Source organism: Montipora capricornis, chromosome 13, assembly GCF_036669925.1.
Source record: "Montipora capricornis isolate CH-2021 chromosome 13, ASM3666992v2, whole genome shotgun sequence".
In the NCBI taxonomy this organism is placed as follows: domain Eukaryota; kingdom Metazoa; phylum Cnidaria; class Anthozoa; order Scleractinia; family Acroporidae; genus Montipora; species Montipora capricornis.
In genome coordinates this window covers 45,687,479-45,699,978 of record NC_090895.1, presented here as the reverse complement: position 1 = coordinate 45,699,978, position 12,500 = coordinate 45,687,479, and the positions used below count along the sequence as shown (strand labels likewise).

Here is a 12,500-nt window from a genome sequence, read left to right as displayed (position 1 = left end):
GTAAATAAACAACTCACATATGTGTTTGCGTTTATTTGCAATTTCGCATTGCAAGAGTTACATAAATCAAGACTTTGAGATAAAAACAGGAAAGGCTATAATACAGCCGTTTCAACCCTGGTAATCTGAAAGCAAAACAAGCCTTACAATTTACTTTTGCATTCAACATACTCCCAGCAAAAAATACTAATTGCATATGGGAACATATGAAAGGTGAAGAAGTTCGTTGACGGATCACTTCTCTCCCTGTAAAACAAGATTGTCTTTTTAATTTCTAATTTTTTTCTTTTAATATGATGACATGAGTACAGTGGTGCAATGCAAGGGATAACGTCTCGATACTGAACTACTCTGTATATGCTCTGCTTCGGTTCGTCTTCGACCGACCCGGCCTGGCAAAAACTTGGAATTTAATCCACGAACAGGCCTGTGACGAACAAAGATCCCAGTAGTGAGTATTTCTGAAGGAATGCAGGTGTTTTGAAGAAATATATTTGATTGCGCCTAGCTGTGCCATTCATGACCTTTATGACAGTTACAAAAATTAACAACACTTAATTATTTCAGGCGTTTTATCTACAATGACTGCTAAAATATCACAAAAACTTACATTCCAAAGAAAAAAACACAATAAATCCGTAAATAATAGTCAGATTACGTTTCGTTGCCTTAAACCACGTTGTACGACTTCAACTGTCCGAAAAGATCAAAGAAAAAAAGCGATGAAACGTCGCTAAACCCTTAAAGCACCAGTTGTGTAGGAACCGAATGTATTACAATGTTATTGCCTAAATGACATCTACCCTTTGAGGGGCATTATTTGTGAAATTATAGCTTGCTTAGAAAGGCTTGCATTGGTTGCTCACAGAAAAAAAAAGGTAATGGAAAGTGACAAGTGTACAGCTCTTAAAATCTGAACACACCTGGTTCCGCAGACTTTTCAATTTCGAGTTGCAGCAACTCAGGATCTATTAAACAGAGAGAAAGACAGAAACAATAAATATGAGGTCGATTAAGTCTAGACCATGTCAAACCAGAACGAGAGCGAATGTATCGCTGTTTACATGAAATATGCCATTAGTATACGCTTTTAAAGATCATTTCTGAACTTAAGCCATTCAGTCCTTAAGTCGCTTATATCAGGAGCAAATGAAATGTGCCAATTTTCAGGAGTGTTACATTGAAAAAGAAGAAGAAAATGAACAAGGAATGGAAAACTAAAACTCCGGCAGTGCTCACAGTAAAAGATTTCAAATACAATACATAAAAATAGAATTACTGTGCAGAGTACATTTAACAATTATTCCACCAGCGCGTGCTCGACATCAGACAACAGAGGAAGCGCTTCGTGGTCCATTTGATTAAAAGCATCGGCAAATCCTTATTTCTAAAACGTTAATCAGATATTTCAAAAAATTAGATGCACGCTAAATTTAATAAGAGAATAAGCTTCATGAAGTGTCCCCCGGCTTAACATCACTCAAGTCTACGAACAAGCCCTCCTGTAAAAACTACCTGTGGCGGAAACCAGTATTAACGTAAACACTATTGGCCCGTTTGTGGATTCGAACCAATCACCTGGCAGTATGACCACTTCTGATAAAAGTCCTCACGCAGAAGTCAAAAGTGCAATAGACAATCTATTCGCGCCCAAGATTATGGACACCACCTGGAAGGCGCAAACCCGGTAGACCGATGACCACTTGGCGGAGAAACATCATCTCTCAGCTTAAACAACTAGATATCACCTGGGGCGAAGCGCAACACCTTGCACACAACCGACAAAAGTGGAGGCGATTGATACTGGCCTTATGTCCCACCGGGGACGAAGAGGCCTAACTAACTAAGTCTACGAATACAGACAATTAACATAAAATAGTGTCCCTATACTCTGCTCACGAAGGAGAGATAAACAGCTGCATTTAACCCAACCTTAATGTAACGCTAACCGAAACACTTCCCTCATCGTTTGAAACAAGTAGCAAAATGGCTTGGACTCACGTTAACAGGACTTGACGAGTTAGGGGATATATTCATGAGACCGGCATGAATTCGTATCGGCCTTCATACACTTCTTCTTATGCGTTTACATGAGACCGACCTGATCTCGTCTCGGTTGCAGTCTGAGTTCGTACCGTTCTCATGTAAATTACAACAAATCTCAGACGGGGTCGGGGAATTTCAAGCCAGGTATGCTTTCGGGTCCGCCATATATTTATTAGACAAAAGATATCATTTTGTCCCGAAACCAGGCACCAAGCATTTCGTCCCGGTTTCATGTAAACGGCTGCAAAAATTTCATACCGGTACAAGCTCATACCGGTCTGAGTTCGTTCGGTCTCATGTAAATAACACCTTAGATACTATATGAGAATTGGTCGCGCCTCTAATTGGGTGCATTTCTGGACATAGATGACTTAAATGTGACATTCCCCTGGCGGGACATCTCAGCCAGTCCAATTGGTGTCAGAAAAAAGCTAATTCTGACGAGTTAAGACTGGTTTCTTTACAAGGAACAAGGAGTTTATCGAACAAAACTCTGAAAAGAGTGTTATCTCTAGTCTGCTTCAATTAACTTCTTATACTAAAAAAAGATAAAAATACAAATGAAGTTGTGGGCATCTTCAAGTTCAAGAAGTTTTTTGCTTGGCAGAGAAGGGAGGGAGGGGAGCGAAAGGGATGGGGGGGGGAGAGGAAGGGGGTTATAACCGAAACAAAAAACCCAAACTGACGAAGGGAGGAAGTGCAAGTCGGCAAAAACCATGCATTTGAGCCATACATGTTCATCGGCTTGGAGTGGGCTTATCGCTTATCGTCAAAGAAACTTCCCGCTTAACTTCTGTTTACAGGAAGATGCGCTACAAAGCAAGAAAATCGAGAAAGCTCCTCGCCAGAGTGACAAAATTCCGTTCTTTCCTGAACAGGGAATAGTCTTCTTTTTTTTTCAAAATAAAGGAAAATTCTACGTACCTCGCGACAAAGATGCCCACAGTAACTCGCACTTCCCCTGTATAATGTGGCTGGAAACTGTGGGTAAGGTAATGAAAGAGTGATGGAGAATGTCAAAGACTAAAATATCACAAAGAGAGGGCAAATCCCCATTATCGAGCAAGTGGCTCCGCTTATTTCCCTTCCGTCAATAGTCATGCAACCGCAACTTTTACCGCGATTTTTACAATTCCGAGGAATCTGACCTTCAAGCACTATGCGCCGAACTGTGAATGCATTTTAGCTTCCATCAATCAAATTTCCGAACATAACCTCGAAGATCGCCTCCGCCTCCGGAAAGTGGACTGGACTTTTTGTTTAGTTCACAGCTCCAATACCATTTTTATGATATCTTTTTAGAGGTTCTTCAGTAAAAAGATTGGTACAGATTCCGTCACTTTTCATCGGCGTCGAGTTCGAATGTACGAATGAACCGTCGGAAAGATGCTGATTGGTAGGTTACGTCACGCATCAATTGATTTCGGCGTCAACTCTCGGCTTGGCGTCGGAAGTTATGAAGCCAAACCGAAGTTTGGCCGTGCCATTCCGCAGAATTATGAAAATTGCAGTGGGTCTTTTGTCCTCTCCGTTACTTCTCCTTAAGTATATTTTCTTGGCAGACCTGTTTTGTTACACACCCAGAACGAGTAAAAGAAAATAACAGAAATGCAGACACAATAATCGTGTTTTTCCCCTCCCACAATGCTGATGCTAACACATTGCAACCACCTTGACGATCAGACATAGTTTGACGTTACTTTGGTTGGAAGAAATTTGAGTGTAGCTTTAAAGGTAACCTTTACGGCTAAAATGAATACATGGGTAAAAGTGATTCAATGGCAACGTTCCACACCACGGCTTCCTGTTAAGATTGCACCAAATTGCCCGCAAATTGGCAAGCTAATTCGAGACTTTAGCATCTTCAGTTCTCGCAGCCTGCTCCCGTCTGGCCTTGTGGCTCAGTCGGTAGAGCGGCGGAGATCTGGCCCGAAGGGCGTGGGTTCAATTCCCACCCTGGTCAGAGTTTTTTCTCTCTCCTTGTGTGGGCCCAGTTCCATCAGTAGGGCTAACGATCACATAGTTCATATGGGATAGAAATCTAGCACTTCACGTTACACAACACTGACGAGAGTCGATTCTGTTAAAAATGTACGCGCGACACTGCCAACGTGTGTACACACGTACCCTTTACTTGTACTTGTACTTGTTAATTGCCGTGACTTTAGCATCTTCAGTTCCCGCAGCCTGCTCCCGTCTGGCCTCGTGGCTCAGTCGGTAGAGCGGCGGAGATCTGGCCCGAAGGTCGTGGGTTCAATTCCCACCCTAGTCAGAGTTTTTCTCTGTCCTTGTGTGGGCCCAGTTCCATCAGTAGGGCTAATGCTCACATGGTTCATATAGGATAGAAATCTAGCACTTCACGTTACACTACACTTTCGTCAGTTAATTCTGTTTAAAATATAAGTGCTACACGGCCAACGTTTGTATAAACGTAACCTTTCTTGTACTTGTACATGTTAATTGCCGTGTCTTTGACATCTTCAGTTCCCACGGCCTGCTCCCGTCTGGCCTTGTGGCTCAGTCGGTAGAGCGGCGGAGATCTGGCCCGAAGGTCGTGGGTTCAATTCCCACCCTGGTCAGAGTTTTTTCTCTCTCCTTGTGTGGGCCCAGGTCCATCAGTAGGGCTAACGCTCACATGGTTCATATAGGATAGAAACCTAGCACTTCACGTGACACTACACTTTCGTCAGTTAATTCTGTTTAAAATGTAAGTGCTACACGGCCAACGTTTGTATAAACGTAACCTTTCCTTGTACTTGTACATGTTAATTGCCGTGACTTTAGCATCTTCAGTTCCCGCAGCCTGCTCCCGTCTGGCCTTGTGGCTCAGTCGGTAGAGTGGCGGAGATCTGGCCCGAAGGTCGCGGGTTCAATTCCCACCCTGGTCAGAGTTTTTTCTCTGTCCTTGTGTGGGCCCAGTTCCATCTAACGCTCACATGGTTCATATAGGATAGAAACCTAGCACTTCACGTTACCCTACACTTTCGTCAGTTAATTCGAGAAGACTGAAAATCACACGTACTGCGCTGCGACAAACCGACCTAACGAGAAATCGTCACAATTATTCAAGATGGCGTCTCCGTGAAATTTTGAAAACAGAAATGCATTCTTTTCATCAGCGTCGAGTTCGAATGTATAAATGAACCGTGGGAAAGATGCTGATTGGTAGGTTATATCACGCATCAATTGATTTCGGCGTCAACTCTCGGCTTGGCGTCGGAAGTTTGGCCGTGCCGTGCCATTCCGCAGAATTATGAAAATTGCAGTGGGTCTTTTGTCCTCTCCGTTACTTCACCTTAAGTATATCTTCTTGACAGACCTATTTGTTACACACCCAGAACGAGTAAAAGAAAATAACAGAAATGCAGACACAATAATCGTGTTTTTCCCCCTCCCACAATGCTGATGCTAACACATTGCAACCACCTTGACGATCAGACATAGTTTGACGGTACTTTGGTCGGAAGAAATTTGAGTGCAGCTTTAAAGGTAACCTTTACGGCTAAAATGAATACATGGGTGAAAGTGACTTGAAAGTGATTCAATGGCAACGTTCCACCCCACGGCTTCCTGTTAAGATTGCACCAAATTGCCCGCAAATTGGCAAGCTAATTCGAGAAGACTGAAATCACACGTACTGCGCTGTAACAAACCGAACTAACGAGAAATCGTCACAATTATTAAAGATGGCGTCTCCGCGAAATTTTGAAAACAGAAATACGGTAAGCGATTATGATATTTATTTACTTTGGTTACAAATGCATTCTTGGAAAAAAATAAGTGTAAATAAATTTGATTGTAAACATTATTTAAAGTGGTTTGAAGACACTTTTTGACTGGTTCCATGTAATATTAATCACACCTGGAAAATAATGAAAGATTTGATCTTCAACCAATGAATGTGATCATTGAAAGTGTGGCCGTTCTTTTGTTTTCCAGCCGCTTATTATGCAACTGAGAGAGGATATTTTTTCAAGGATACCGTAGCAACTAACACTGGGTTCATATCGTTCTAATGGAAATACAAGTGATCAAGTTGGAGTTCTATAACCATCACATAAGGCTTAAATGAGCCACGATTTCAACAAACGGTTATGTACAGAGAGAAATGAAACTAGACAGGACTGAAACTACCAGGCACCGTTGATCGGCACTTGGCCACGCTACTTATAACAGTGTATACTGACCTTGTTGATGTAAGATCTCAAGCTTGCAAATACATGTCTCATCATGAATTCTGATTGGGGAATCTGAAGGAAGCTCAACAGTACACTGAACACCTGATAAGGAATAATAATAATATAATAACGCCGATGATGATGATGATGATGATGATGACAATAATAAACAACAAGTAAAAAAGCCACAACACACAACCAAAAACATATTTTTTTACGTTGCGTTCTTACTGGCCCAGCTACTGAAATTCATTACTGGAGGCGCCAATTCAAGCCAATTTCCTTGGAAAGGGTCGCTCAATGTGCTTTTAGGGTTATAGTAAAATTGCATGATCGACCGTTACTTAACAGGACCTTGAATTTACCAATACTATTTTTCCCTTTCCAAACTCGTTATTTAAAAAAAAGCTCCATTTGCTAAAGGGAATTTTTAAGAAGCAATTCATTCCGGGATCTTTAAACCAACCAAAACACAAGGCACCCGAATTTCCAACGTAACCACACTCAAATTTGAAAGATATTCCAGAATGATATTGTCAAGTTTCCACAACTTTCCAGGTTTCCCATAATCACAAACAACCCACGACTATGGGCTTCACATGATTTTATGAAAGATTTCAGGTGACGATTCAGGGGAACGAGTAAGTAACTAAACATACCTTCTTCATCAAAATATTGTCACCCTCATCTTGCTCCAGCTGGAACTAAAGCAGACAGCAAGGCCGTGAATTTATGTATTCTTGGCTTGCACTCAGGTGATTAGCAGGCCATGTGGTGTACAAAACAAATGCAAAATGTCGCTCGCGTTTTGCATAATACTAATGTTCAGTACACCAACATGGCCATAAGTTACAAAATGCATGAAAAAGTTCATGCGATGTTTTATTTATTATAATTATACTCAACAAAACCACTCCATCGCTTTTTTTCCATAGCAACTTCCACTCTATAACCTATTTATGCAGCAAGGTTCCCATAAGGGTCTCACCCAAGGTTTTTTTTTGGCGAGCGAAGCGACATCCCAGTGGATAGCTTAATAAATAGAAGACAAAGAAAACAAAGTGTGTTACCCATCGCTACGTCTTAGAGAAAGAATGCTATGATTTGAAACAAATCGATTCAGCATAGCTACAAACTTTATTCATCAGGAAATCGTCAGAGCCTAAAAATCTTCCAAGGTGTTTGAATCTTGCGGATCCAGTTCCCCATTCACATGTTATATAATGTTGCGTTATAATCTTTTTATATTAGGTGGACTCTAAACCCTTGTTGGAGAGGACAACGTTTTGCGCAACTGTGGCGAGTTGCACTCGTCACGTTTAATTTGATTGGTTACATAACTCATTCTACAATAATAAAACGATCCAGATCCAGAATCCGATACAAGATGGTACCTGTGTCCCCGTTCCTCGTGATTCCCTTTCTCACCAACAGTTTTGTGAGTTACACTTCTGGGCCCAGTTGTTCAAAAGACAGGTTAAACTAACCTTTGGTTAGGCCTAACTGGAGGTTAAATTTCCTAACCGTGAGTTTGTTAACTCGTTGTTAAAATTGCGTTGTTCGAAGCGCGGTTAGAGAACAGGTTCATATTTCCTTTCCTACCATATGCAAGCGCGTTGGCTAAGGCTGGGATTCCCACCCTAGAGGAGCGCAGGGATGTGGCATGTGCCAAGTTTGTAAGCAAAATCACTCCTGGGAACCCCCTGCACCCTCTTATACATTCACGGATCATCGGACCGTCCTCTCGCTATAATTTGAGACCAAAAGCACATACAACTATGGCGACAAAAACCGACAGCTTTGGCGGTATTGTCAGCGTGAAATATGCGCCTGCGCTCATTAACTAGTCTTCGTCCTTGGTTATATCCTTATAACATTGAGATATATATATATACCTATTAGTATTATTTATGATTTAGTAATTTATTATGGAACTGTTTCTTGTGTATAAATTTATTGTTGACCTTCACTGTAATTCAGCCAGTGGCTGCGAAAGTGATTAATAAACAAACAAACAAATCAATCAAAACCTCGGGTTAAGCGCGTTTAACCCGCGGTTAGCATCCCATAATAAACTATTCGTACAATGTTGCCATGGTGAGCAAGCTGCGAGCTCTGCAAAATGGCTTCCTCAGCTATCTCACGCAAAGCACGAAAACAACAAGATTGGTAATAAATAAAATAGACTCTCGTCGAAAGCGGTAACGAGCACGCAGCTCTTCATCTGTGAAATCGTCGATTTCACACTGAGTTCCGGCTCTAAATCTCCTAAATCACAATCTCCTAAATCACAAAACAACAAGTCCGCCATCTTTATTCCTGATTTAACCGGAGTTTAACAATTTAACCCTGCTCGCTCGGTGGGTTAGATTTAACCCATCGTTTAGCCCGAGGTTAATGTTAACCTTCCGTTGAACAACGCAACTAACCTGCGATTAAAATTTAACCTCCGGTTAAGGCAATTTAACCCGCTTTCGAACAATCGGGCCCTGGTGCCCGCTGCTCGAAGCCTGATTAGCGCTAACCGTTACTTAAGAGGTATCAAAACCTATAGGTTTCCATGGGATTTAACGCTGATTAGCGCTAACATGCTTCCAGCAACCCTGGCCTGATGGCTACAAACGTTATGAAAAAGACCGATATAAAGAAAGAAACCCAACGGTTGCCAACCACCAGTAGTAATTCACTTCCAAACGAAGTTTTCAAGCGTTTGTGCCTAGCGGTGGTCACCTGGATTACCCTTGGATTTTTCTTGTTGTGAACTGGCTTCCCGTTCTTAAGAGAAATTCAAACGAGCCCAAATTATTCTGTAAACTAGGCTACCCAGTTCTCAATAAAAAAAAAACAGAAACCAAACAAACAAAAGATTGCCTAGAGATCATGAGAAACCGAGAAAATACGGTGGCATTCAAACCTGACGTTTGAGGATCACCTATGAAGTGGCCCGTGATATAAAATACCCCATAGCAGCTAATTTTTACCTCCACTGCTTGCCGCTCTCGAGTGACGGGTCTTTCCGTGGTTGGACACACCCCCTTGGTATTTCTGTTCAAGGAACTGTTTGGTTGTTTCGCTGGTTGTGCTGCAACACAGTGTGTAAGTGGAAAAAGAATCAGAAAGGAAGTCACCATGAAAATAAAACAAAAAATGACAGGTATATGATTCAGTGATGATGATTGGATTTTAGTGTCAGGTTATCAGATATGTCCAGAAATGCACCAACTTGGACGCAAACGTATTTCACTAAGCGTCACATAGCTCTTCTCCCCAACTTCAACATCACTTATGTCTCGCAATACAGAAAATTAACGTCACTCAAAGTGTCCCCCAAATGCTCCTTGTCAAGTAAAGATAAACAGCTGCATTTACCATAAGCTAAAAATATCGATAACCTTTACCATTCCCTTAATTATTGTTGGAAATAGGTAGCAAAGGCTTAGACTCAAATGGACACTTCGTATTGGATGCCAAAATTGGGCGTGCATCCAATTAGGTGTATTGCTGGACATAAGCGGGTTATCAGGTTGATGCAAAAAGGCAAACTGATGAACCAAGGCAACGGTGTAAAGACATTTACGCAAGACGTTTGCATTTAGTGTTATGACTGAATCACAATGTATCAGAGATTTAACAAACGTTTAAACTGTCAGAATATATAATTACACTGATGTAATGGAATTAACACGTTGTTTTAACTTGGGCGTTCTCGAAAATTAGTTGCCACATATTTAAGAAGTCCAATCTTAGAAGAGGCAAAATACGGCGAGTATTTTACTTGTTAAACTTTAAAGATTGTAAGGTCAATGAAATTTTACCTTCAAATACCTGGTCTCTTTCAACAGATTAAGGTCGTTATCATTTATAAAGTTACACCAGGAAACACAACTTGCAAATTAATGAGAAAAGAGTACGACCCGTATTCATACTTTGCATTGTGCAATGGACGCCATAACGCTTTGAGGAAATCAAATTCCCTGTTAAAGCACAAAATGCATGAGGTTAATAGGAGATTACCACAAAGTGGATGTACGCAAAGGTATTAGACGTTTGAAGTTCATTAGACGTGTTTAGATTAACGTAGCATTGCGTTTCTGAACATTTAGCACAGACTAAGGCCCGTTTTAAACGTCGCATTTCACATGTGCCGAGTCTAATGCAAATGAGAAAAATCTATTGTTTTCGCTCATTTGCATTAGATTCGGCACATGTGAAATGCGACGTTTAAAACAGGCCTAAGGACTGTGTGGTTTCGGCGACCTTTAATTAATTAATTAATTAATTAATTGAGGATTGTTCAATCTGGGTCATTTACTGAAGCGAATAAACTGCATCACATACACCTTTTTCCAAAATGGCCGTCATATAAATTTTTTGTTTTTATTCAAACTAGCCCATAATGCCTCGTTCTTAAGCTTAAAATTCAAAAGAATATTTTGCCTTGAACAAGGCATCAAGGTCTAATTTGAATAAAACTAAAGAATATCTAAAAGACGCCCATTTTGGAAAAAGGTGTATAGGCCCCGTTTTATAGGGAACAATGTGGATCAATCGCCCACCGGAGCTACCCTTGGTGAGCCACTTTATTTTTTATTGCTTGCAACATGGCGAACTATATATGACAAACAAAAACTCAGCTCGATTCATTTTTTTTTTTCTGTTCTCGCCATTTGAACACTTTGGCTCAACTTGGTCACTAAGGTAAGGACAAAGTGAACTAGCTGCTGAAGTTAACTCGCCACAAAGGATAATCAAGGGTAAATTGACTCAAGGGATATGGATCTATGGTTAGCTGAAATTAGGCAATGGGATCAGTCTTTAAGTCTGTAAAGTGTAAATCGTTGGAAAAGGTGTTTCTGTTTATGTCTTGGGAAGGTCTTCTGACAATGGAGTGATAAGCCAGAAGCGATCGAGTTCACCGTTTCAGTCATGGAAAGGTAAAGCAAGATGGACAGTGTGCGATTAAGCGTGAAGAAGTTACTTGATGTCATTTGCTGCAATAGGTTTTGAGAAGTCAGTTCACGAATACAAGAAATTTTAGTTTCAACGCAATTTTTTGTCATGTTTCACTATGGTATACCTTTTTTTATGATTTACTTTATTGTTTTTCTAAAGAACGCCTTATAATTATGAGCTTTAAAAAATAAAATAGACCCGTGAAAATAATGATGTAAAAGTGGCCTGGTGCAGTTCGGAGCACAATAGGTTAATGCAATCATTTCTCCGGATACAGCTACTCTTTCGTACCCACATTAAAAACCTTTGACTGGTTTCGGAGCAGAAGGTCTGTGAATTTCGGATTTCCAGCTCTTCTAAGCAATCCCAGAAGTCTGACACACTAGTGCTTCGCAACGGTTGGAAAATACGCTACTACGACTTCGCGCTTTTAGAAAAAGAAAGAAACGGCCAGAAGGCCTCGATGGAGGGTGGGTGTTTAACATCTTCTGTTATCTCACCTCTGAGCAGTGATTTTCTCTTTGCCTTGATATCTGAAGTGCTTCAAAGCTAGTCTAAAGCAAACAAACGACAACCACCATCAGTATGAAACTGTAGCTCACGCCGTCTTGGTAAAAGTGCAGTGAGCCAGTCGCATCAACAATTTTGGACAAAGCTCTCGGGACAAATTCCGGCTTCAACATCATTTGACATTCGCTCCCAAACAATATCTATTGAATTGAAAGGAGGGGCATTGTACGGAGATTCTAATCTTTTATCACACAAACTGTGGAATAAGCATTTTATAGTGCCGTGTCACATTTTCCCGATGAGTTTTGTCCAAGACTGTAGTTCAAGAACCCAACAGCACATCTCACCGTGCACACAAAAATCTCTGATGGTTTAAAGTGCCCCTGTAATTAAAACATCACTTCCTGTTTTTCTTCAGATTTTGAAAAGGTGTTTGCTTAACGTCTGATTGGCAAAATTTCGAGCTTTGATTTTTATCCAAAGGCCGTTTGCTTTGAGTGTAAGTTCTGGATTTCACGGTCCACCATTACTCACGTTCAAAACTGACCGATTGGGCCTCAGAGGGTTGGATCCAGGGAAAAGTGACGTCAAAGGCTCACTAGCTTAAAATTTCAGCGAGTGAATGCAACTTATTATATATGCAAAATGCGAGTTTAAATTCCTGAAATCCCAAAATCTCCTTCTATTCTTTCTTTCATAAAAATACACATCTGTACGCACTTAAGCAAACGATAATTATAAGCAATCAAAATGTGTGACTTACTCTAACAAATCAAAAACATCAATTATGGCAGCAAACTTGGCGTAATTCTT

At 40.8% G+C, this 12,500-nt stretch overlaps 1 protein-coding gene across 1 annotated transcript in view; it reads right to left on the bottom strand.

The window, feature by feature from the left end:
- The window catches only part of LOC138030896 (dedicator of cytokinesis protein 9-like), a 658,601-nt gene that overhangs the window by 621,696 nt on the left and 24,405 nt on the right, over positions 1–12,500 (bottom strand). Inside the window, exons 21-27 of the mRNA XM_068878754.1 lie at positions 12,451–12,500; positions 11,678–11,731; positions 10,151–10,198; positions 9,206–9,306; positions 8,470–8,543; positions 6,884–6,928; positions 6,234–6,326 (exon numbers count right to left, since the gene is read on the bottom strand). The exon at positions 12,451–12,500 is cut by the window's right edge and continues 92 nt beyond it. Coding sequence (XP_068734855.1) covers positions 6,234–6,326; positions 6,884–6,928; positions 8,470–8,543; positions 9,206–9,306; positions 10,151–10,198; positions 11,678–11,731; positions 12,451–12,500 — 465 coding nt within the window. The remainder of the gene's footprint in view (positions 1–6,233; positions 6,327–6,883; positions 6,929–8,469; positions 8,544–9,205; positions 9,307–10,150; positions 10,199–11,677; positions 11,732–12,450) is intronic.